Source organism: Tympanuchus pallidicinctus, unplaced genomic scaffold, assembly GCF_026119805.1.
Source record: "Tympanuchus pallidicinctus isolate F22 unplaced genomic scaffold, pur_lepc_1.0 scaffold15, whole genome shotgun sequence".
NCBI lineage: Eukaryota > Metazoa > Chordata > Aves > Galliformes > Phasianidae > Tympanuchus > Tympanuchus pallidicinctus.
The window spans coordinates 19,027,168-19,052,672 of record NW_026294669.1 but is presented as its reverse complement, the minus strand read 5'-3'; the positions used below and the strand labels follow the sequence as shown (position 1 = coordinate 19,052,672).

Below are 25,505 nucleotides of genomic sequence, written 5' to 3'. Positions count from 1 at the left end.
AGTTTGTACAAAATCTGTAACTGTGCATATCTCCATTTTTTTCTTCATCATACATCTATTTTAGCCTGCTTCCCAGATAATTTCTCTCCTTGGCTGAAGTACAAAACCCAGCTGCCTCTCATTTTGAATAGCATCCCTACAGAGCAGAACAGCACTGTGAACATCCTATTCCCTGGGGATTCATGAACAGGAAGTTCCTTGAAAATATTTTTTGCCTTATCTCTCTGAGATTTTCAGGCTTTAGAAGAAAAGCAGTGCTTTCTTCTAGATCAGTATGGTTTTGTAATGTAATGTTCCTCCATCACCACTAGTATTGATGCAGAGGTAAAAATATCCTTTTCAAGTGAGGAGTAAATGAGCTTTTATACTTAATTCTTTTCATTTCCAGGAGGAAGCTGAAATACAAGCAGAACTTGAACGTTTGGAAAGAGTTAGGAATCTTCACATCAGAGAGCTGAAAAGAATTAATAATGAAGATAATTCACAGTAAGATTTACTGTCTTGATTTTTGCATGTCTACTTTAAAAATACGGCTCTAAAATCAAATTGTTTAGTAGGATATAAGCAGGTTCATTATTTGTTCTTCAGTTCATTGTTTGTTTGTGTGCATTTTAAAAAACAGCATATTTAAGCTTTACCAAACAAGCAGTGATTTTTTTAAAGCTTAATAGTTCACTGAATATGCAGGAAATAATACACATACACAGATTGTAATGCAGGAATGCTAAAATTTGCAATATCACCTCACTAGGAAAAAAAATCTTGGAACCACGAAGAAATCTTGGAACCATAAGCTGACAGTAATGCAAGAAAATGGTGGGGAGGTTTGGTGCGTGAAGAACTATTTGGTAAAGCAGTTAAGTCAGTTAGTTTTATTACACCATAATTTACATTACAGGTGCCTGATAGGAGAAAGACAAAGATAGAATCTTCTGTGTTATGTTAAATTTAGCTATACTTCAGCTCACGTGGCAGTATATCCTAATGTTAAATTGGCATTTAAGGTTTACTTTAACTTTGTAGATTCCAACTAATAAAGTTAGTGTGTTTTCCATGGTGAGGAATACAAGCTCTAACACATAGTTGCCCTTTTTCTTTTCTCTTGCCAGCAGTGGCATTTCTCTAGTGAACAGCAGCTGAAAGTTGATCCAAGTTAAATTTCCAGCTTCCATGGTTTCTTTCTCTGGATTAATTTTAACTCCAGCTCAGTCTTCTGGTCTAATTTTTCCTAAAACTAGCCCTAAACCCTTAAAGTTTGCCATGGAGTATAGTTAGCAACTGGCCTTAGATTCATGAGTATAAGCATCTCATCATTCTTCCGAAGATAGGTTGAGTATTCACTACCCTCCCCCAATCTCCTCTCCTTGATAGGCAGACAAATGTAAGAAGTAACATCTTACACAGCAAACATTAATTAGATGCATCTCTGAGCTTAGATGTTTTGATGTAGCTTCAGAATACTGTTTAATTTTTATTTTTTTTTTTAAGACTATTTCACATTTCAGAAATCACGAACAAACTTTCTAATTTTCTTGTTATTGCCAATTTTAGTAGTATTTTATCTTTGGTTCTAAAGTGATACAGTAGCACCGTATGAGGTCACCTATCACTCTGAGTGACAAAACTTGCAAATTTTTGTATTGTGTGTGTCATTTACTGTCTGTTTGCCTAAATATTTACCCAAGTTTTCCTTCCTACCCAAGCTTTTCTAGAAACCTGTTTTTCAAAAAGTGTAAACTGAAATCCAATTTCTTGTTGGAAGGACAATCAGTTCACCATCTTGGTTTAACAGGAGTTTGGCAGCTGATAAGAAGCATATTTCCATCTATTCCATCCATTTCCAAAGCCTGAAAGGGCTACAGTAGCTATCATGTTTCACTGAATCCTTTTTGCTCTTTTCCTTCACTGTCACTAACATAAGCAGTCAGACTCTGGCTACTGGTTTGATTGAAGGACGTGTTTTATCTTCTGCGTATGTCAGGAGAGAGTGTGGTGTTTATCCTGCAACATCATTTTGCATTTGGGAAGAGTTTTTCCTCCTTGCTTTTCATGAGAGTGTGAGCAGATACATAGTCATTTGACATGCTTTCCACGTTACTATTTGTTATTTTATAACTTCTTAGTCTTATATATAAGTCATTTTGTTGGAAGATGAATATGTACAACAGGTCTGGTCAAGTTTTGTGTGAAATTGGAAGTGTATCTTCCTCATTGGTTCCAGAAATCAGAAGCTGACTTCTTGCAAATTGGGATCAGTGAGCAGAGTACTGCTGTATCTCATTTCTTAAACCTTTTATGCAAAGGAAGGGTTTGGGATTTTGGCAGGATACCTCTGGAGGATGTATGGAGGAGAACCACAGCCCTCTAGTGATACAGATTGCAAAGCAGTATTCACCAACATTTAGAGTATTAGCATTGCATGGTTCCTGGGCATGTTTATTAACAGGGGTAAAGTGAACAGATTGGAGAGATGAAAAATGTGTTGAAATTCTATTCTTATTTCTGGTTATTCAGACAGTATAGAAGCAGAGCTCATGCTATGGAGCAGATGCAGGTCCTACTGATTCTACTGTTGATGATATTGATGATGATTACTGTTGTTGATAGTGGTTTTTTTTTCAAAACAAAGTGAATGTAACACAGAATAGTGTTTTCCCTATTGGCTCATTGTGAGCATAGTGTTTACAGAGAGTGAGTTAAGGGTGGTTTTTTTGTTATCCTCACAAAGAGAGAAAAATGGCAAACAGTTTGCCAGAATTAGGGGATTTGACAGTAATGTTGTGATAGGAGTTTTATGCTAAACAGTTGAAATTTACTGTTGTATAACTGCACCATAAAGTTGCACATGGTTAAATATTCTTCAGTATGTTATATATCACTGGTAGAAAGAAAAGTTCTGTTTAAGAAGGAATACCCATATATTTACATTTTAGGCTGTGTTTTTATACCTTAAACAGAAATGAATTAAATCTTTTTTTTTTTTTTTTTTTTTCCCCAAGGTTTAAAGATCACCCCACATTGAATGAACGGTATTTGTTACTCCATTTACTTGGCCGAGGTGGCTTCAGTGAAGTATACAAGGTAGAGTGTGTTGAGTTTACTAAATCTAGTGTTTGAAGCATATACTCTTGTCCATTTGATTTCTGGGACTGGAGTGAAAATAGGGATCTGAATAAGCAAGAGGATTTTAATGTGTATACTTGTTAAACAGTGATTGAGCAAAACCTTCTTGATTAATCTGTGGAAGAGAGGTAGCATTACATTAGGCATGTGAATTACATGCCAGTTTTGTTTCTTTCTGTTGGGTGTTATTTTTATCATCATCTTTGGCTATAACTTTCCTGTGTTTGTGGGTTTCTTTTTTAGGCTTTTGATCTTTATGAACAAAGATATGCTGCTGTGAAGATTCACCAGCTTAACAAAAGCTGGAGGGATGAAAAGAAAGAAAACTACCACAAGTAAGTATTAATGACTTACGCTTCATATGTTAAGTTGAATAGCATTTTATCAGTTGTGGAAGATTAATGTATCAATCTTCTTCTAGACATGCCTGCAGAGAGTATAGAATACACAAAGAACTGGATCACCCCCGGATAGTTAAATTATATGACTACTTCTCCTTGGATACAGATACGTAAGTACATGAGAATATATGTTTTCTAGAACGTGACAGGGGCTTTAGTGTTGTATGTTGGATAAGCAGAAATGAAGAATATTTGACTTTCAGCCAAAATACTTATAGTTTCATTAGGGATTTTTTTTATTTTTTTTATTTTTTTTATTTTTTTGAAAAAAAGAAGGGGAAAAAAACGGACAACGACAGCACAAAAACCCCAACCACTAGTTGCAGAAGTTTGTTGCAGATAGGTATATATAGGAGATCTTCTGTAAAGTGATGAAAACACTGTTTTGTAACACCTGTGTGCATAAGCTTTCTTTCTTGGTGAGTTGTTTGTGTTCTGATTGATATCAGGTTTCATAGTCTAATCATTATGCTACATGTTTTACTAACAATTTCGTTCATGTAATTTAGTATTCAGTAAGCTGTTGTTAAAGTTACTGGTATTAAACTATTTTGTCATAACTTTGATCTTGCAGTTGAATATGCCGTTTAATTTTGTCTGTAAATTCTGCCGTAGGTTTTGCACGGTGTTAGAATACTGTGAAGGCAATGACTTGGATTTCTATCTCAAGCAACATAAATTGATGTCAGAGAAGGAAGCTAGGTCCATTGTAATGCAAATAGTAAATGCACTACGGTATCTCAATGAGATCAAGCCCCCTATTATACACTATGATCTTAAACCAGGTAAATGAAAAATGGCAAAATTGAAAACGTCATCACATTTATCAGTTTTTTTATAATTCATGCCTCAAAATACCAAAATTATCTTTGACTTGTCAAGTTTATTTTAATCTGAGAGGTAGATACTTTTCTTTCCAGTTTAACGTTAAAATAATCTGTCTTTTCTTTATAAAAATACTTCTTACAACTTTTTTCCTTTGTGCTGTTTTGATTTGTATTTGTATGAAAGTGTCATATAGCCTGTAGATACATTAATATTTAGTAGTATAAGTATTTAATATCAGTATTTGACTCGATCGTATCTGATCATTATAAAATGTTGATTTGTAAATAATTTTTCCCTTTCATATTTCTTTCTTTTTTTTTTTTTAACTACCTCTTTATCTGAAGTAGTTTAGTTTTTTTCAAGAAGCCAGTGTAAACACTGTTGTCACTTGGATCTCTTCTCTAAATTCTGGTCAAGTTTTCTAGTAGTAATAATGAATATTGCCTTAAATGACGTATTCCATCTTTTATGTTTTTTGTGTATTTTAATCTGCTAAACTTCCAAGTCTAGGGTTTGTTGTGTAGCTATTAATGCCAGGCTGTTTGCTTGCTGAATTCTTCATATAGATTTCTATTAAGGAATAACAGATTTCGTATTATGAAGTTGTACAGGATGTAATCTTAGTCTCATTAGTTTTTGTTCTATTTTTAGAGGAAACTCATCAAATGATTTTTTAAAATCAAATTATTGCACAACTTTAACATGTGGAGCTAGATTTTTTTGAACTGCAGCATGTCTTGGCACTATTTTCTGGCATGTGCAAACCCTGAAATGTGTAGTTTAGAACGTTTTTTGGACAGAAAAATATTAAACTTCATTGTGACTACTATACTGTTTTATATTGCTGTCCAGTCAGCTCCAAGTTGGGCAAGCCATCTAAGATGATAGTAGTGATAACCTAGAGAGTTCCTGAGATAGCACTAAAATGTCATAGTCTAGTTGCTCTAGACTTGAGATCATAAAGATGATATAAAGATATCATTCACCCTCATTAAGTTGAATGTTCCTGAAAATTGTGGCTGGTTTTGAAAACGAAGCATTCTGGTGGTGTTTTTTGAAGTTAAAAATGTATTTTTTCCCCTCTGTTTAGGTAATATTCTTCTTGTAGATGGAACAGCATGTGGAGAAATAAAAATTACTGATTTTGGATTGTCCAAAATAATGGATGATGATAGCTATGGTGTGGATGGAATGGATTTAACTTCACAAGGAGCAGGAACTTACTGGTAATGCCTGATTTGATTTTATTGTTTAGGTCATTTTTGAGGCTTCTGAAATGCTTTCATAAAGCTAATTCCTAGTGATAGCTAGGATTAAAAATACTAATGTGAATAACAAACAAAGATTTTTGTGCAGTACTGTGGATCTTGATATTCACAAAAATTCCAGAATAGTGCCATAACTGAAGTAAGTTAGGAATCTAGATGTAGATATACATACATTTAAAATGTGGAGCAAATCTCGGTGATTTATAAACATTGTTTCCCAGAAGAAGCAGGTGTTTAATCTTTGGCTGCAGGTGGTTAAAGATGTTTGACAGAGCTGTGATGATTAAGAGTGGGCGCTTAGTCCTTGGAAATCTTAGAGCAGGGATTGCCAGAAGGTAATGTCCTTAGGATAAAAGAGTACTTATTCTTCCATCCTAAAGGTTAATGACAGCTGAGCAGCTGTATCTTGTTTTCTGTGTGTATCCACATACTTGTCCAAAAACCTGAAATTGTAGATCTGTCTACAGAGCAAGAATGACAAAAAAAAAACCATTTTATTGCTAACAGAAAAGCTGTTTGTAGAATTTACTCTGTAAAGATGCAAGCTGACACAATAGATCTTTGAGCCTGTGTGCACAGTACCTGTGTCAGGGTGAGTGGAATAGAAAGCCTATATTGGCTAGATGATTATTTGTGAATTCATCTGTTTGTTTTTCTCCTCATTCTGTCTGTGGCAAGATAGGTTTCAGATTTCGGTTCTTAACTCTAAACAGAGAAGCCAGTGTCCTTCCTATTTCTTCTTAAACTTTTCCTCTATTTGAAAGTTGCATTTGACAGATTGTCTTTTCCTTGCAAATTTTTAGGATGCGCATCTCGTGAAAAGACAGTCATCAAAGTTGAAGCATTTTAGAAATGTTAGACTGTTGCTGCTTTCCTTAATGCTCCAATTTAAATATGAGTTTAAATATTTAATTGTAGGAACACTATTCAAAAAGTTTGGGTCTTTAGCTTTCATCTAAAGCACCACATGCACTAGTGGTGTTGTGAACTGGGAGATCTAAAATTGTCTGTGACCTTTACACAATGATGATAAATCTCTGTGTTTCTAACTTTTGCTTCCTCTGAGGGAAAGTTTTGAGTTAGTTTGAGATGGGGATAAGTCTGTGTAAGGCAAATAGCATGAATAGTAGTGGGAGGGATTTCTTCAGTCCCCGGGTGGAGTTACCTGTCCTTCCAAGCATTCTGGTCATGTAATCTGTTCTGTAGACTTAGAACCATCTGTATTAAATTCAGTGTTTTGTCCCCAGTCATCTCTGATTTGAAGTTTGTTCCATAACCTCAGTTCTGTGGTCATTAGAAACTTAATCTTCTAATTTATAGAACTGTTTGCATGTAGCCACTTTGTACTTGTTTGTTCCTGCACCAACACTGGCCTCCTTTGAATTAGGTTGTTTCCCTTCCTTATACTTGCTCCCTTGTGTTTTTAAAGTGTTTGGCTTCTCTCTGAATTGTGGCTTTCAGTTCTTCATGCCATCTTGGTAGTTTTTTTTGTGTGATTGCATTAGTCTGAGTACATCTTTCTTGCATGTTGTAATCAGGATTGTGCACAAGTATTCTAGAAGAATTTTTTTTTGTGTTGTATGAAATTCATAGTTGTATTGCATTCTTACTTCATTTTTTTTGCTTATTTCCATTTTCACAGGCATTTCTGTGAATTATTTTTAGAGCCTTACATGCTGTTGATGAAAGAATGTCTGATATGTCATGGCTCTGAAGGATTTTTTACCCTCATTTTTAGATTTTTATTGCAGTCAATAATAATTAACTGCCTTCATAGTGATATTTTTGGTTTTTGGTTTTATTTTTTTCGAAGGAGATTGCACTGCATAAATTCCTCTGTAATTCAGGGATGCCATAAGAACTTAATCAGCTTTCAGTTTTTCAAGTATGGCTTCCATGGAAATTATAGGCATAGAAATATGATCACATTTACCTACCTTATAATTCTCTTATTAATGTCAGCATTCTTACTGAAAACTTTAAAATCATATGTATGTTACATTTGATTCCTATTGAGACCTAGCTTTAAATGTCCTGTATGGTTTTCATCTTTCCATGTTCAAACAGAGACGGTGTATATTTAGAGAAGGTGTATATTTACCTTAATAGGATCCCAGTGCTTGAATAATTAATGATTATTAGTGGTTTAAGTAAAGAATAGGTTCCTTATTTGACTGCCTGACTGTACAAAAAATTGTATTGTCAGTTTTGATCAGTGTTGTAAGTGTTGGAATAAGTATCGTAAGATAACTGCACAGTTATTCAAATATCAACTTGCGCAGTTTTTTTTGTATACCATTTCTGATCTTTGAACAAGTTCTAGTGATTCATACATCTGCTTGCTGACACTGAGGCACACGTTTTCTTTTTCAGGTACTTGCCTCCAGAGTGTTTTGTAGTTGGCAAAGAGCCACCAAAGATTTCTAATAAGGTTGATGTATGGTCAGTTGGAGTAATCTTTTTCCAGTGTCTTTATGGTCGAAAGGTAAGGAAAATTTTGTTTACCTATCTTAAATTGTTAGTATAAGTGCTTGCCTGTTTTCAGTAGAATGTGAACAATAGTTGTAAATATGTGAATCCATATGGAAAAGACTTGTGTTAGCTTTTGCTAGTGTGCACTGATACTGTGAGAAAAGGCTTTGACTGAAACGTTTTTTTAATTGAAAAGTGGTTAGAAACATATATTAACACTGTAATCAATTTACTTTTGGATAAGTATTTATGAAATCAAAATGGTTGCATAACTGTCATGAAGAAAATCCCTTGCTTATTTTTCAGCCATTTGGCCACAATCAATCTCAGCAAGATATCTTACAAGAAAATACAATATTAAAAGCCACAGAAGTCCAGTTCCCTGTTAAGCCTGTTGTTAGCAATGAAGCCAAGGTAATGTTTTATATGAGCTCAGAGCAGTGGTTAAAACCTGTCTCATTTATTTTTAAGGATTGTGATGTTTTTTGGGGTTTTGATAATTTTATTTTGAAACTGTATCAAACACAGTTGCACAGACCAATGATTAAGAGAACAGATTCAACTGATTTTCTGGTGTTTTTTTTTGTTTGTTTGTTTTATTGCTGATGTGAGCATCTATGACAAATCCAATTTTGTGAATTTGGAAGAAAATATTCCCAGTTACTTGTTTGTAAAAGTAAAAGGCTGCTAAAAGTTTAAAGATTTTAAGACATTTGAACTTCTGATAAAAATGAAAGGCAACACAGTTTTAGAGGATGTAGCTTCCCAAGAAAACAGTTATGTCAGGGACATAAACAGTAGCGATGTGTTTGTGTTGGCTGTATTTTCTGGAACTAGTTTTAATGAATGAGTTGCAGTTAGAATTATGACTATTTGGTTGAATATTACAGTTTGTCCTGTTAGTTTGGAGGAGGTGGTGATGGTTGTTTTTTGTTGGTTTGTTGTTGTTGTTGATTGATTTCATTTTGGGGAGATTTGTCTCAGTTCAGAAAAATCATCTCCTTTGAGCGCATTTGACAAATATGCATCATAGAACTCATAGCTGGTAATGTTATGTGCTAGCAGTTTATATTTCTGTCTTTTAACTGCATTTCCTAGTGATAAGTAGTGTTTTTCTGAAGGGCATTGGAAGAGAGCGAATAATTCACTGTCGTTCTGATGCAGTTAGTTACTTACTTTATATTCTCTGTTCCTTGTTCTGTTTGAAAAAGCAGGAGTGGAGAATAATGAAAGATTATTAACAATGTCACGATAGCTGTAAAAGAGAGGGAGAAATTCTTCTGGTGGAAGCACTATAAAACAATTTCAGACTAACTTGTGAATTTGGATAGTTTATGATGACTGCGTAAATTTATAGGCCTAGTAGTTGGAAAAGAACAGCAATAAGCAATAAATAAAATCAAAACGAAGTTTTGATTTGGAAAACATAGGGAAATAAATACAAAATCTGAAATGACACTGCTAGTTTCCAGACTGCAATTATCCTTTGCTCCTTGCTACTTTTTCCTAATTTGTGCTGTGTCCTGTGCATTGTAGTACTATTTGCACTGCCACAGAACCACAAAGTATTCTACAAACATTTTAGAAACAATCTGTTACTCTGAGAACCTTGTAAACTACACTTACCAGCTCATTTCTTAGGGATTCATTATAAAGAATTCAATTAAATCCACAAATGTCCAAGAACATGTGAATTCATGTTAAGATGTGCATGTTTTTATTTTGTGACTAGTTCCTGCAAGATATGTGTATGTTAGAAGGGAATTTTAACAGGGTTCTTCAGGATTTACATCACAGATTAAAAACTGGAGATTAAAGGGAAGTTTAATTGGAGCAAAGGACAAACAATTGAAGGGATTTATCAAGAGAAGATATGTAATTTTTTAAAAATTCTAGATTAAGTAATGATGTGCTAATGAGTTCTGTAGCAGTAATAAGGATTTTCTGTCATTAAGTGTTGAAGCCGAAGTTCCCAGGAGACTGTGTTCTGTGTATATTAGACATGAGGCTTAACAGAAACTTGCATCATGCAATAATTGACAAATATCATGTGGACCTTGATGAATTCCCCTATATTCAGCACTAGTGAGGCCGCACCTCGAGTACTGTGTCCAGTTTTGGGCCCCTTACTGCAAGAAAGATATTGAGGCCCTGGAACGTGTTCAAAGGAGGGCAACAAAGCTGGTGGGGGGTCTGGAACACAGGCCATATGAGGAGAGGCTGAAGGAGCTGGGAATGTTCAGCCTGGAGAAGAGGAGGCTCAGGGGAGACCTCATTGCTCTCTATAACTTCCTGCAGGGAGGTTGTAGTGAGCTGGGGGTCGGCCTCTTCTCTCGTGTCATCAGTGATAGGACCAGGGGGAATGGCTTCAAGCTACGGCAGGGGAGATTCAGGCTGGACATGAGGAAGTATTACTTTTCAGAAAGGGTGGTCAGGCACTGGAGTGGACTGTCCAGGGAGGTGGTGGAGTCACCGACCCTGGGGGTGTTCAAGGAAAGGCTGGATGTTGTGTTGAGGGACATGATTTAGTGGGAGCTATTGGGAATAGGTGAACGGTTGGACTGGGTGATCTTTTAGGTCTTTTCCAACCTTGGTGATTCTGTGATTCTGTAAAGGGCAGTACAGTGTCTCAAAAGCAGCTCTGGAGATAAACAGAGATTTTTTTCCTGGTTTTTAAGATATTTTAAATCATTTGGAATTGACTCCTTTCTGAGAGAGAAATTCCAGCTAGGTGGTGATTTCTTAAATCATCTGTTTGTTAGTGCCTGTTGAAAGTGGCAACTGTCCCTACATCTTCTGCTATTCATGTGGTGCACTGCTGGATGATTTTAGAAGCTCCGTGGAGCTCCTTTCTACTTTCTCAGACATCTGCTTTTCGCTTTTACTATGCTGCTAGGGGATAGCACAAGCAGAATTGTCCCTGTGTGAAATGCTAATGTTTTGCTTGTAAATATAGTTCATACATCTTTTTGTCTGACGCATGTGTTTGAAGCATGATTACCTTAAGCCAATTAGGCTTGCTGATTTTTTTTCTGCTACAATGTTCTCTGTTTTTCATTGGAAACTGTAGTAGAATGTTAGGCTGTCTTTGAATGGAGTTGTGTAAGAACAAGAGTCTGTTTAGAAGCTGGTTTGTCTGGGAGGATGTGCTTATTGATTGTAAGCAGATGGAATTACTTGGGATGGTATTGTAACTTTTTGCATTCCTCTTCTAGGCCTTTATCAGACGCTGCTTAGCATACCGAAAAGAGGATAGATTTGATGTCCATCAACTGGCTAATGATCCTTACCTTCTCCCCCATATGAGGAGGTCAAATTCTTCAGGAAACTTACATATGACTGGGCTAGCAGCATCCCCTACACCACCTACTTCAAGCATTATTTCATACTGAAATTTCTCCAACTGAGGAATGGCATGATATCTTGGTGTAGTTTCCAAATGCATACTTGAGCTTGAGAACATATGGGTGTTTTTCTGCAGGACAAGTTTGATAACTGTGTTTTCAGGCTGAAGTCCTCCTACATAGTGTTGTTTGTATGATTGGAATGGGTCATGGACTGTGAATAAATATACCCTTCAGAGAACAGCCTTTAAATGTTGAAGGATGACATTGCCTGTTGCACACTAACAGGTATACTGTGTTTGAGACTGAAGAAAAGGTTTTTAGTTTTTTTCTGGGGAACATTGTAAATAATCTTTTTAATACTTAAAGTACATTTGGTTGATACTGGAAAGTTCTAACATGAAGGGTAGTTTTTCATTATTTAAAATTTTTTTAAAAAGTAGTCAGCAAATTTGAGAACAAGAAAAATCCCATGTCTGGTTAATAAACTAAATTGCCATGTTTCCAAGACATTGATCCTCTGAAACCAAAGTAAGAAATGCAAGACAGTCAAAGCTGTGTTCTACATCAGATTCCACAATGAAATTACAGTATTTTATTTGGCGCTCGGGCTTGTACCTCCAAACATGTGTTCTTTCACAGAATTTAGGTTGATAGGGAACTCCTGGTACTTACTTCTCGAATAGGTTGCTAATTTTGAAATAAGCTTAGTTTTCTAAATATACTGTACTTGCTGTGGTATTGAAACTTGTGAAAATTTCCAGGCCTCTTGATAAAAGCAGACAACAGTATGAAACCAAATGCAAACAGGTCATGTATAATATTCTATGCAGGAATAATGATAAATTCCCTTCTAGCTCTATTGTAAATTGTTGTACAGATGTCACATTTTCATTAAATTCAGCAACTTATTCCTGTACAAATGTTTAAAGTATGGCTTTTTCTAATTGGATATTGTATTTTTTTTAAGTCTCCCTCAAGGCGCTTTTAATTGCTGCTAAACAACATTGCTTTTACTTCAGCAGAAGAATCAGATGACCTCCTTAAGGTGCAAGTAAACTGTACGTTATAGAGAGACTGAGTAGGAAACTCATTAACAATCAAGGCATGTAAAACCGAGCTGTGTTGGCCGTATGCAGTACAGTTCTGTAAGTCAATTAATTGCACTCTCAACCTGTAGAGTGCATCAGTACTAGATGTAGAAGTTGCTCATGGCTATTCTCTATTTCTGGAAGTTCCTATCAACAAGGAAATGTTTCTTGTGGCTTGTACAGGTATTTTAAAATGTGAAACATTTTCTAATTGCCTTGTATGGTAGAAACTTATTTTTCAAAACAGCGTATCTCTCTGCAGTTTCACTATTCTTTTTATTGTCCCATTCTGGATGCTGAATACTATCTGTAATTTTGTCCATGTTTCAGAAAAAGGAGGCTGTTATTACCACAGGTTTTCATTTAGTATTGTACAGTTAAACTGTTGCTCTTGTTTCTGATGTTGCAAGCCATTTTGATTTCATTGTATATAAAGAAACATTAACTGTCTCTTTAAGATGCTGCTGAAATTGTAGAGAATGTAGCCAAAACAGTAATAAACAATGACAGTTGAAATTTCAAGGTTTTCGTCCTGTGTTTTTGCATTTTAACAAAGGACAAATCTGTTTTCCTTATTGCTGAGCTACATTCACTTATTAAGCAAGTTCACTTTGATGGCGAACAGAATAGAGTAATTTATTCAAGCAGTGTTAGGGCTGAAAGGGGAGACTTCCATAAAATTTGAAGCATCTGTCATAACTAAATAACCGTTATTTCAATGAGTAGGCCTCACAGAAACAGTTCCAATTATTTCAGTAAGTTTCTCTACAATTTGTTAGCCATAAAAATAGACTGATATTTTCTGCCTTTATGTTATGCCAGAGTACTGGGATTGCATCCTTTTCACCATCTGCCAGTGTGAAACTGAGGTGGTGGGGTTCAAGGATTTTGCCATGGCTGCACGCTCACATTAAATTTCATTATATCGTGTTCTGTGTCTTGGAAGTTACAGACTGTTTTGTCTAAGGAAAAGAGATAAGATTGTGTTAACAATTTTCATGTATCTGGAATGTGTTGTGGTAACCTCTAGTACTTTGAAGCTTAGCAATACGCTAGAGAACTGTTGAAGTAACCGAAAGCTGTAGAGCTACCTAAAGAAAAGGGGGGTTATGCATCGTACCAATTATGTGCACACTTGTTTTTCTTCTTGTTAGAATCTGGGAATATGGGTGGCTGTGGCTGAATACATGACAATTACTCCACCTTGACAGATGCTTACTTCTGAAATCTAAACACTTGTTTTTAATGCATTTTCATATAGATGCACATGAAGAATCACTGTGTCATCTTTCAAATCGAAGTTGCAAGATCTCAACGCGAGCATAACCTGTGTACTGGAGGTAAGCATCTTACGGTGCTGTCAGTAAAAATTTTGTATCCCCATGTGGATTTATTCTGTCTTCACAGCACGTCCAAGTTGGTGTCTGATGGCTGATGTTCAGCAATTTGTGCTTGGTATAGAAGTACCCTTGAGACTGAATCCAGAAGCCTGAATTACTGCGACTTGTCGAGAAATGCTGATCACTTCTAGGTAATTCATACATCCTTTGCTTCGACTGTATTTCATGCACATTTTACTGGATTCATCACACACCATCCATTGCTTTATTTCTCAAGTTTTTCTGCTGATTTAGTAGCGGATAGACTAAAGAAATGATGTTAAACTTCATCAATTCTTAATGAAACTTGTAAGTAAAAGTCTTACTTTACACATGTAAATATTTTTAAATTTCTGTGTGTACTGAAAGACGCTAGAATTCTACATTACTGTGTGATATAAACACCTATGTGTGAGTTATAGAAGCAATTGCAAGATGAATTCTTCATTTTTACTGTGATTACAGCGTCATTGCAGCCACAATTAACAGTGGTTGGCTTGTTTCTTTAAAACAGCTGTGTTTTCGCACTGTTTTATTTGTTTGTACTGAAGTTAAATCTGTGGAGCGTTTTTCACCCTTAACTTGGTTTGTGCTGGTTGATAGATGGGGATTTCGGAGAGACCAGTTATCACTAATTTTCTGAAGGGTGCTTTGAACGCTGGCAAGAAGTTGGGAAGAGCATTGTGTTGCTGGCCAGCTGCCCAAGTGCTGTTGACCGCACACACCACAGCTATGAGCAAACTGCTGCATAATTAGAGAAGCTTTCAAAAGCCCACAAAGCCACCAGCCCTCTTGGTATGCGAGTCACGGGTATGCGAGGCACAGCACCGCTGTCTGCACCCCTCAGCTTGCTGGGGTGCTGGGTGTCACTGCGACTCTTCACAGGAGCTGGGGACCTAGCTGGGTGACTGGATAGGGTGTGTGAAAACTGTGGAAGGGAAAATATGCCTTAAGTCTTAAGGCGTCCAGAAATTCCTGCTTCTGCTTCCCTGTCTTTCTGATCATGGAGAAACACAGACACAAGGCAGGTTTGTAACCAGCCCACAATGGTGGCTTCTAATCTCGTTTCTCCCTTCCACCAAAAAACACAAGCTGGGAAGTATGGTATGAATCACTGTTGTTCTGTGAGCTATTAGCTCCCTGGGCAGGGTGGTGAGGTCAGACCTGTGTGCACCCTCAGGCTGTGGGGCCACCAGGAAAGCAGAAGCTCTGGGATGGTGTCTCTGGGACATTTCAGAGGTGCTCTGGAACTTGCTGTGCTACTCCAAAAGAAGGAGATTTCAGTAGGAAGGTTGTGGGGAGGCCTGAGTGGGTGTCAGGGCAAAGGCAGACTTTGAGGGCAATGGCAAGCGAGCCTCCAGATTCCAGTGCCTGAAACACTTCAAGTGGAATGGCTGGTTTCACAAACCAGTCGTGTCTTGTGGCACTGTGCTGCAGTCCTGCTCTCTGTGTGCCTGCAAGACCAGCGTGTCTGCTGGTTGTAAATAGCCCTCCTGAGGACTTGAGTTGGCAGTGCAGTATTGGTAGGGAAGGCAGGACTGCAAACAGCCCACAGGCATTGCCTACTGACCAGCCCAGCTGTATCACCTCCCTGTGACCACAGTCTGGTGGAGGGGGCCCAACTCAGCAGCCGGGCTGGGTGCACCAGAAGTCTTTTTGTATTTGGTCTGTTACTTCCTGTCTTGTGTGCTGTGCTGTGAGGATCAGTTCCCTGCCATCCCACTGGTGTGTATGCATCTGAGCAGGTTTCTCTCTCTTGGTTTCCTTTCATCCTGGTTTGTATGTGAGGCTGCAAATTCAGTATTAGTTTGTTACTAAATTTGTCTCAGCATAAGCCACCCAGTGATGTGAGCTGCCATTGGAAGCTGCATATGCCTCGTTTGCTGCTATTCTACTGGAGTGAATGTTTTGGTAATACAAACAGAAAGAGAAGTGACTTTTGGTTGGTGCTGGGCAATGAGTGCACAGACAGGGCAAGGCCGGGCTCCTTGGTGGGGCAGGTCTGCCACCATGATGGTGCAGGTGGGGGAGGTGGGGGGTGACTGCAGGCCAGGCCACACGCCACAGGTTGGGCATGCTTAGCTCACAGGGTTCGAAGAAGTAAAATGTCCTCCCAGGGCTGCCACACCTCTGCCTCATCTGCCCTCAGGCTGAGAGTGACAGAGGCACGGGGCCTGCCAAGTAGTTGCGCATGTGTGACTGGCTTAGTGGGAAAGTGTGGCATCTTCTGTTCTCCTGGGTTAGGTTGTGCCCCTAAGCAGCTACATGATGAGTTACTGGGCAGCTTTGAATATTTGCATAATGGAAAACTTTCTCACTGACAAAAATAACCTAACTCACGTAGAAATGGTTCTTTTCAGGCTTACAGCTATGGCTCAGCAGCAGCTGGCAGAGTTCTCTCCAACGATTTCAGCACTGGAATACCTTCCCTGTGTGCCTTTCTATTGAAAAGCCAGGTAAGTTACACGTTAATTGGCAAACTACACCTGAGTGCTTGTTTGTAATGAATTTAGAGCATATTATTCCATTTCTTCAATAGCGATTCACACTCATTGATGTGATATCATTAAATTCTCATGTTGCTTGTAGGGTTACATGAGGCTATACCAAATGCTGAGGCTGATTTCATAGATTGCCTTCTTTGAGCTGTTACAAGTTGGGACAGTTTTATTACTGAGCCTTAAGACAGTTTTATTACTCAGCCTTTATGACTGAGCCTAAAGACATTCTAATCTAACAAATTAGCATATCATGAAGGTTATTGTCACATCATGCAATTAGCAGAACCCAACTACAGAGAACAGAGGAGTTATTCCTCTTTCATCCTTTATTTTCTGTCCCAATTCTTGTACTTTTAGTGAAATTCATCCTTTTTACTTTATTTTAATGTTTTCACTTACAGGCAAAATAAATATACGTATATATGATTAGCAAGTTAAACAAAACCTGTTCTTAACAGTGAAAAGTATGATGAAAGTTGTTTTCTTCTTAGCTCGGAGGCCACTCTGAGCACCAGGACCTCCTTCCATCTGCCAGGCAGAGGATCTACGTGTCATCAGCACCACTGTTATTAGACACTGGCACGCTGTATCAGTACTAGAATTTGACTAGACATGGCTATCTATTAATTCAACAGATACTAAGAGTGTGCTGTTTCTCTTTACAGCTTGTGTGAAGCAGGGAGGAATGTCTGGAGCAGAAGGTGGAGAAGAGTGTACTGGTTTATGTAATCCCTGTGACTGGAGCAGCAGTTTGTAAGTAAAGATTGGGACTTCGGGATGGATGTGTGGCTGCTGTGGGGGCTTTGCAGCAGCATTTAAAAGCAGTTTATACTTAGCTGCAACTGTTCTGAACTTTATATCTCCTCAGTTTTGATGTTAAATGATAGCCTATTATTTAAAAAAAAAAAAGGGGGGGGGGGGGGACGACTTGGGAATTCAGGTGTTCGGTTACCATAATGATGACTATAAAATTCATTGATGAATGCCAAATAGTTTCAAGCAAGATTCAGAGAATACATTTGCAATTGAAAATGGCTGGAGACGTACCTCAGCTCTTCTCTTGGTTCTCATCGCCAACTACCATCTCTGTCCTTCAAAACGATGCAGTCACAACTCAGAGGCCTTTGGAAGTATCACTTTTATCACCTTCGTGTCACATGTCCACATGTGATGGTCACTGCTTATGGTTTCCCAATGGTATTTGTAGAATATTGTGGATGTAAAGATTTACTAGCAACAGGAGATGGTGGTTGTAAGTTAATTTCTAGTAAGGTGAGGGACACAGTGATAGTTTGTACCTTATATGATATGCTGTTAATAGCATGTTGATTGTGTTTTAGGGCAATGAAATATCCTTTCACCTTTACGAAATGGGTTGAATTTTTGACCCAAGACAAATGCTTAATGATGTGAAAATTATCTGAGTGCTGCACGAAGGTCAGTTCCATGAGGTTCTGATGGCACAGCAGAGGCATCCATGTCTTCAGAATTAAAAGAGTACCATTTGACACTCATTTGTGCACCCGTAGGGAAACCACTGTTGTACAGCTACTGATCCAAGTGGCAAAGGGTGTGGGGGCCGCGACGCCCATGGTCTTTTTTGTGCTCTGTGGTAAGGTTACCTCAGCTGGAGCTGTATGGGTGTGTGTGCTGGTGGGCACGAGAAGCTGGGCGCTCTTCTGGCGCCAGGGCAGGCATTGCCCACATGGCGGCTGTAGGCAGCAGTCTCCAGTGTCTGTGCTGCACAGACGTCTTGGCAGTGAGTTTCTCCTGTGGTCGCTTGCTTCCCTCTGCAGTTGTGCAAATAACTTCCTCCTCCTGTTGCCATCCCCCAGCACTGTATCCAGTTGAAGTAGCGGGGGAAATTCAGACACAATGCAATGAAGCCACTGGAATTTCTTCGTTATAAACCCTGGGGGCATGTTCTCATTAGAACCACAAGTTGTACCCAGTGTTAGGCTCTTTCATGTTTGCATGGTTTCCTACTGAACTGCAGAGATTAGAGCCTGCTGTTAGCGCTGTCTGTCGGTCCCTGCTTGGTTTGACAGTGAGGAAACTCTTCAGCTGGAGCTGGGAACGAAGTGGCTTCTTCCCCACAGCAGCTGTGAGTGCTGCCTGAGTGAACAGCAGCTTTACACACTGACCCAAACTGGTGGTGCTGTGGGGAACGTGGGGAGTAGGAACAGTGCAGTGCTATGGCCCAGCAACAGCAAGGAGTGGTGTGCAGCAGCTGTAGGGGATGCAGGTGACTCACATGGCCGCCTTGTCAGGGTTCTGTGCAGCCCACAAGTACCTGACCACACATATGCACATGGGAGCCATCGCACAGCCCTTGCTGGTCTGTGCTGTCTGCTGAGGGATTGCAGAAGTCCAGAACTTATGGGAAGCCACCACAGTGATATAAACACTACCAGCATTTACACACCATTTCTGCACCTTTGTCTCTAGAGAATAAGAGCTGCAAAAACCCTCTCTCTATTTAAGTGTTTCCTAACTGCCCTAGTGCAGGAAGAAGCTGGTGTTCTGATTATCCCATATCTCATGGGCACAGAAGTGACGACTACTGTAGGTCCTGCATGAATTCAAGAATCCAATCATGTACCTGCATTCACTCTCCTTGCACATGCCAGGCTGGGTACACACTGAGTTTTGAGGGTTCTCACTCAATCAGTGGTTAGATGGGGTTAGACTAATGGTATTTATAAGTCGGAATGAAGCCACTGATATGGAATTAGCAAAGACTGATGCCACACTAGGCAGTGTGTTTGCACTCTCTGTGCTTTTAAAAATGCCAGTGATGTTTTGGAAATCTCTGTTTTTAGATGGGGCTGCTTGAAGCTGTGAATTTCTGACCAGATGTGGAAGATTGCTTCTCTCTCTCTGCTATCCTGCCCAGTTCTCTCCTTTCAATACTGGCTGTGCAGAAATGCTTTCTTCAGCTGGAACTGGAGGAGTTTCCTGTTTCTGTTTTGTACAGGTACGGTGTGTGTGGTCTAAGGGCTGCCTCAGGGTGAGAGGAGAGCTGACGTGGGGGGCATTTTCTGCAGAAAATGGAAATGGCTCTGCTGTCTTTTTCAGCTGTACCCATGTGGAAGACCCAAATGCAGGGGATGTATCAAGCACTGTGCAGAAATGTACCAGCAACTGAACTGAGGCAAATAGGTATGTTTCTTGCCATGTCTGTAATGATGAACTGGAGAATAAGTTGAAGTTAATCCCAAAAAGGGATGGATTGGGTCAAGTGCTCAACTAAGAGCAGGTAGAAATGACCTAAAGTCTTATAAGCTAAGGCCAAATATTATTGTCCCTCAGTACTTTGCGTTTAGACATCTAGATAGGTGGATATACACACATAAATGCCTGCACACATGCATAGTGAAAATGTCCTGCCTCTGCCTTGTTCAGAGCACCAGGTCCTGAGGCAGGACCCTGCCACAGAGCTACCACAGTGGGTTGAGAAGTCAGCCAAGTAATCTGGATGCTCACTGCTGTGCAAATACCAGAGATAAGGCACTGCTAAACAACGTTTCCTGTTTCTAAGAAAGTGGTGGAGGGTCAACATCTTTTTTATTTGTGACTCCAGCAGATAGGTCCTTAAAGTGTTGATCTTACAGGTGAGAGAAATTTAGATATGGAAGGGATTACAACAGTAGAATACTGTTGTGAATACTGTGAATACTTGCTCCTGTGAATACTTGCGATCTATGTTTAGAATTCAAATGCAAGCATAATTAAACAGTGCTAATGAGACAGAAGGACTTATCTTCATTTAGTGTATAATTGGTGTCACTGATTTCCTCATTCATTTTTTCCTAGTTTTAAAGCCATCTTCTTCCAGCAAGATCTGGTGGTAAAAGTTATCCCCAGCGAGGAAGTACCTGGCCCGGAGTGTAAATCCTTTTCAGGGGTGCAGAGTCAGCATCAGTAACTGAAAGCAAAGTTACAGCCAACAGCCATGCCAGGTGCTTCTTCTGCAGTGTAACCTTAAAAAATGCCATTTCGTATGGCATTACAAAGACCATACTGGAAAGGAAAAGGTAACATCTTACTTCTGCTGAGGCAAAGAAAGCCTGGGAAGAGTACATACCTACCACTATCAGCTGACGTTTAAATCTCTCAATATCCTCCTGCTCATCCATAAATTTGAAGCTTCCGCAGCAGCTTAAAAAGGGTAGGTGTGACACTGGGGCATGGTGGTGCCAGGTCGATGATTGGACTAGATGATCTTGGTGGTATTTTCCAGTCTTAACGATTTTATGAACTCCAGGTGTCACTTTATTTTTCACTGAAGACCCTTTCTGCTTCTCATCTGCATCTCTGATTTGCTTCAGGCTCCTTTTTAGCAAGTTTGAGGGTTTAGTCTCTGTTTTACAGCTGTGCTGCAAACTGCAGCAGTATCTGCTCTTTCCTGTGAGGTGGCACATTAATGACTACAGCTACGTATATTGCAGTGGCAATATGTGGTAGTGTGCTTGTGCCCACCTACCAACGGAGAGCACCGCTCTCCTCGGCCTCCTGAGCGCTGCAGCCAGCACCCTGCTCTCTCTGGCTGCTCACGGGATGATGCTCACTGCTCCTTCCAGCCTTCCTCCCTGTGCAGTCACTGATTGCCCATCACCTGCCGAGCCGAAGCAACTCGAAGAGGAGAGCTGCAGCGCTTGTGAGCGCTCTGCTGGAGGGGAGGAGGGGAGCGAGAGCATCCCACACAGCAGGAAATGTTTCTCGTCTTGCTCCAGGAATTCAGCACAGGCTTGTGCTTTGGATTGCTGAACCCAAGACTTTATTTCACTCTTTTTGAATGGAAATTTGAATGCTTGTCTGTAGAGAAAGTTACGCTGATTAATCTGAGACGTAGGAATTACTGTGTTTATTAACTGGAAAGCCATCTGGCTTTCCTGTCCTTTAACATACCTCTTTCAGCCTCTTGCTTCCTATATATATCACAAAAAACCACCTTACTTATTTTTAGCAAGCCTGTGCTAGCTTTTGAGAATGAATGGCAGTGCAAGGCACCATCCAGAAATGATGTGGGCTTCCTTTGGGTGAGTAAGGAAAGAAGAAAACAGGGGTGGGAGATGCAATAAACATCGAGAATCTGAGATGCCCTTAGGCTTTAGCCTGGAGTATTTCCTCTGCAGCACAGGATATGGCAGCAGCTGCTGCCGCAGCAGGTCCTTTCTGACAGGGCCTGTTCATATTCGTACTGAGACAGCACCCAAGGCAGAGGCCTGCAGGCTGAAGGTGAGCACAGCAAGGACGAGACCCAAGGCTGAAGCAATCAGTGCTGCCAGCTGGGGCGTCCTAGAGGCAGCCAGGTAAGGATGTGCTGCCAAGGCTCCCTGAGAGCTGTGTACAGCAGTTCCCAAGAAGCATTTCAAGAACATCTGGCTCTGTACCTCAAGGTTCTGGCCGCTTCACCCCAAATCCCTCAAAGCCTTCCTACTCCTTTATGACATGCAGTTTAAAAATAATCAGAAGTATAATGCAATGCAGAAAGATGTTATTTTTATTCTTTTTTTTTTCTTTTTTTGGCTGCTGGGAATGAAAACGCACGAAAAATGTGTTAGGAACAGTGCGTTCCTTTCCATTGTTACACAAGGCATGCCCAGAGAGCAAGCATGGTTTTTTCCTTTCTCTGACCAGGTGTTGCTTATAAGCTGCACAAGAAATACATTTCAAATAAGAAACATAACCCTTAAACAAAAGGTAATTGTTTTACAAATTCAGCCACTTCCAGTGCCCAGCATGCTCTTTGGCAATACAAAGGCTTCCAGTTGCTTCCTATTTTCTTAGCAGTTGCATTCCAGCAGGATTTTATCCAAACACTGTTTATATGTACAGGAACATCTCCTAATGTCTGAGGAGAGGGCTGAGCCTTTGGAAGCTGCTGCCACTGCCTGGGACCACATTTGTTCCATTCCCTGGTCTGTGAGATCTCCAGCCCACCTGAGGGCACAAACTGCATTGGGAAATGACTTCTCATACCTTTTCAATTCCAGCCTTACCATCATGAAGGATCAAACCTGACGGGTGCCTGCTGACTGCTACAATCGAGCCATGGTCTATAGCATTTTCAACATTTTCTTCCAAATTCTAATGTTGCGTAGATAAGTTGTGCTGTTTCTCCCTTAGCTTGATTTTTCCAGATCTTAAAGCCGTGCAACCAGTGCACATCTCCAAGCCCATACGGTGGGAGATCTGAGGTCTTCAGTTTGTTTTTAAGGAGGACTGTTTTGAAGATTCAGAAAAATGTATTTTCCGGGGAAATCAACTTGGAGGATAAGGCAGAGATGGCAGCAAGGTGGGCACTGCTGACTCTTAGCTAGTGACTGAGCTGTGTGATACAGCACACGCATACTGCAGTGAGAAGAAATCAAAGCTGTTTCTCTAACAGCAGGTGAGTTTGTTGAAGATGCTTGGTTGTTTGTGGCTAACATTCATGTAGGAGCAGGACCTCTGGAATTAGCTGTTTATTTCAGGCAGTGCTGTAACAACCTCACAGCACAACAGAAGGTCCAGAGGAACCAACCCTGGGACACCATTATGTTCAGCACCCCTTATCAAATGTACAGCTCATAGATTTGCGTTGCTTTTTATTAATGACTGTTAATGGAGAAAGGTCCTTTAATCAAGTGAAATCTTGATTTATCTGCCACCATCTTCTTACCTTACTAAGAAGCCTGTTTCAAGTACAGGCTTTGTGGCTTGTGTTCACCTCTAATTTTTTGTTTCTCAGTCTCTACTGGGCTTTCATAGCTCACCTAAACTGCAAATTCCATGAACCAAGCATGTAAATTTGCAGCCACTTGCCTCTGCAAAGAGTAAACAGCTCTCAGCCATGAGAACTGCTATTAAAGTGGGCTGTTTTGCTGGCAGAAGTGGCTTTTTCTGTTGCCATGGGTTGCCCAAGGTGATCCTGACCTCTGTGGTCTCTCTGAAGTTCTATTGTGGGTGAGCTGAGCAACAGCTTTTAGAAAGGATTAGCTGAGCCTAACAAATACAGGACACTGCACTAAGAAATTAGTACAACATTGCACAACTAAAGGAGGAGCCCTATCTTCTTATCCCATAGGATCAAAGGCTGAGAACTCGATTATTTGGTAGGGCTGTACTCTGCTTGCAGAGCACAATGCAACAGCACAGTTGCATTGGCAGTCTTAGGGGCAAAGTTCTGCCTTCGCAGGTGCACAAGTGTGCAACAGAGAGAGGTATGTGATTGATGGGCAGAGATGGGGCTGCACTCACCTGCTGGGACTCAGGAGAAGGAGCCTCACTGAGGGGGAGGTGACAAACTGGTGAACCCCTCTTAACACTTCTCAGCCAGAGCAGGTCTGTGCATGCCTGTCCTGGCTGGATCTGTGGCCTTTCACTGATGAGTCTTGCTGCAATCACTCATGCCAAGTATAACATGTCACAAAAACTGTGCCTTGGTACTAATGTGCAATTGAAATAATGTGCGAAGGATGTTCCTAAGAATGACTATTCAGTTTCCAGAGTGAAATTCTTATTTTTTTGGTTGCACACTGGCACCATAGTACATCTGTACACTATCCATAGTGGCACCTAACAATTAATACGGAGTTGAGGCTTCCCGAGAAGGGCACGTGTGTTCCTTGCTAAACTTGCTAAATCCTACAGAAATCTGATGTCTAACAAAATATCTCTGCTTTATCTTTCACAGAGCTTTAATTCTTCAGCTGGAGTAGGTGGGCTGGGCAGAACTGATGAAGAATCTCCTGAGCTGGATGCAGTTTTGTTTCACTTGGGGAGCTGTTTTATGAGACTGTTCTTGCACCTTAAATAATGAATTTTAAAAACCCCAGTGAGCAATGGTGAGTATTGGCTCCCCCTTATACGGCAGCTAAAACCCAGAGTTTCTACCATAGATGGTGTAGGAAAATCACATTAAGAATTTTTGCTTTTCTGTAGAATGCCCAGCACAGCTCTGCCCGGACATGTAACAAATCCTTGGCACTGTCCTGAAGAATGCACAGAAGGCGGCTACAAAGCGTGAGTTGCTTACACACTGTTTACAGGTGGAGAAATATTTTCAGTGTGATCTTTTTGCCTACATCCATTACAGGATTCAAACCTAAAATGAAAGAGATTCTGGGTGCCCAACCCCAACTGATGAGCCAAACCCTCAGCTTGATGCCAGCAAGGCCTTTGTGGCAGGGGAGGGATTGTGAGCACATTTGACTAGTACAGATCAAGTTTGGTGTGTAATTGAGGAAGTCATTGCAATTGAACATCATTGATCCTTATCCTGTCTCCTTCAGCTTGATTCCTTAATCAGCACTCACTTCTCTGAGAGGCTGGAAATATTACCCAGAGCTTTTCTTAAGCATTTTATGATCTAAAACAAGTCCCTGCCTGTAAAGAGCTATTTTCTTCAAAACAAACTTTGTCCCTGCTCCCATGGTTAGCTTGGAAAGCTGGCAGCAGAACTCTGCATCTTTGAAATAGCCTAAGCTCAGCCCATTGCTGCCTTCAATCAGTTGGTTTCACAGTTACCTCTCTGTGATTCTTCACGGTACTATCTAGCATACAGCAGCCAGCTGGCAACGAATACACCGTCTGCTGGAGAAAAAAAATAACAAGAGGAAATATCATCACTGCAAAGCCTGATCTTATGAATTCAGCCAAAAGGAACTATTGCATGCCATCTCGTGGCACCACACAGCTATTTCTCAGAAGTACACTGGAGCTCCAGCTGTGTCGATGAGGTTTAATGTTTGATGGGTTTGCTTAAAAAAATGGCTGCCAGGATTCTAGAAAAGAGCCTATTGTATGGCCAGGCTGAAGCTATGAAGCATTCATCACTGTTAACCCATGTTTGTGCTCTGATTTTTTGTAGCTTCAGCAGCCATCTCCTGGCACTGCAGCAGAGACTCAAGCTGCAGAATGCACCTCTTCTACATGTGCGTGTGATTACTCAAGCAGAGCTGTAGCTGTGCCCCTGCACTTGCAACAGATATCTCAACCACTGAACAGCACTGGCCCCAGAGCAGCTTCTTGTGGAATAGGATGCTTCACCTCACAGTAAGTGACGTGCACATTCTTCATTCTGATTTACATGCAGGGCTTAAGCTGCCCAT

General features: G+C 40.0%; 1 protein-coding gene across 13 annotated transcripts in view; it reads left to right on the top strand.

Moving 5' to 3' along the window:
• Positions 1-25,505, top strand: part of TLK1 (tousled like kinase 1) — a 79,450-nt gene that overhangs the window by 51,643 nt on the left and 2,302 nt on the right. For 4 of the 13 annotated variants that reach the window (XM_052674644.1, XM_052674646.1, XM_052674645.1 and 1 more), the window contains 16 exons: positions 389-486; positions 3,000-3,081; positions 3,367-3,458; positions 3,545-3,634; positions 4,140-4,309; positions 5,443-5,578; positions 7,994-8,105; positions 8,399-8,506; positions 11,308-11,724; positions 13,350-14,058; positions 16,267-16,362; positions 17,073-17,160; positions 19,230-19,384; positions 19,486-19,569; positions 20,224-24,417; positions 25,265-25,449. In XM_052674644.1, coding sequence (XP_052530604.1) covers positions 389-486; positions 3,000-3,081; positions 3,367-3,458; positions 3,545-3,634; positions 4,140-4,309; positions 5,443-5,578; positions 7,994-8,105; positions 8,399-8,506; positions 11,308-11,484 — 1,065 coding nt within the window. In that variant the 3' untranslated portion in view covers positions 11,485-11,724; positions 13,350-14,058; positions 16,267-16,362; ... (3 more) ...; positions 20,224-24,417; positions 25,265-25,449. Of the gene's footprint in view, positions 1-388; positions 487-2,999; positions 3,082-3,366; positions 3,459-3,544; positions 3,635-4,139; positions 4,310-5,442; positions 5,579-7,993; positions 8,106-8,398; positions 8,507-11,307; positions 13,050-13,349; positions 14,216-16,266; positions 16,363-17,072; positions 17,161-19,229; positions 19,385-19,485; positions 19,570-20,223; positions 24,418-25,264; positions 25,450-25,505 lie in introns of those variants that run through there. The other 9 variants (XM_052674641.1, XM_052674638.1, XM_052674635.1 and 6 more) reach the window with 9 other exon arrangements.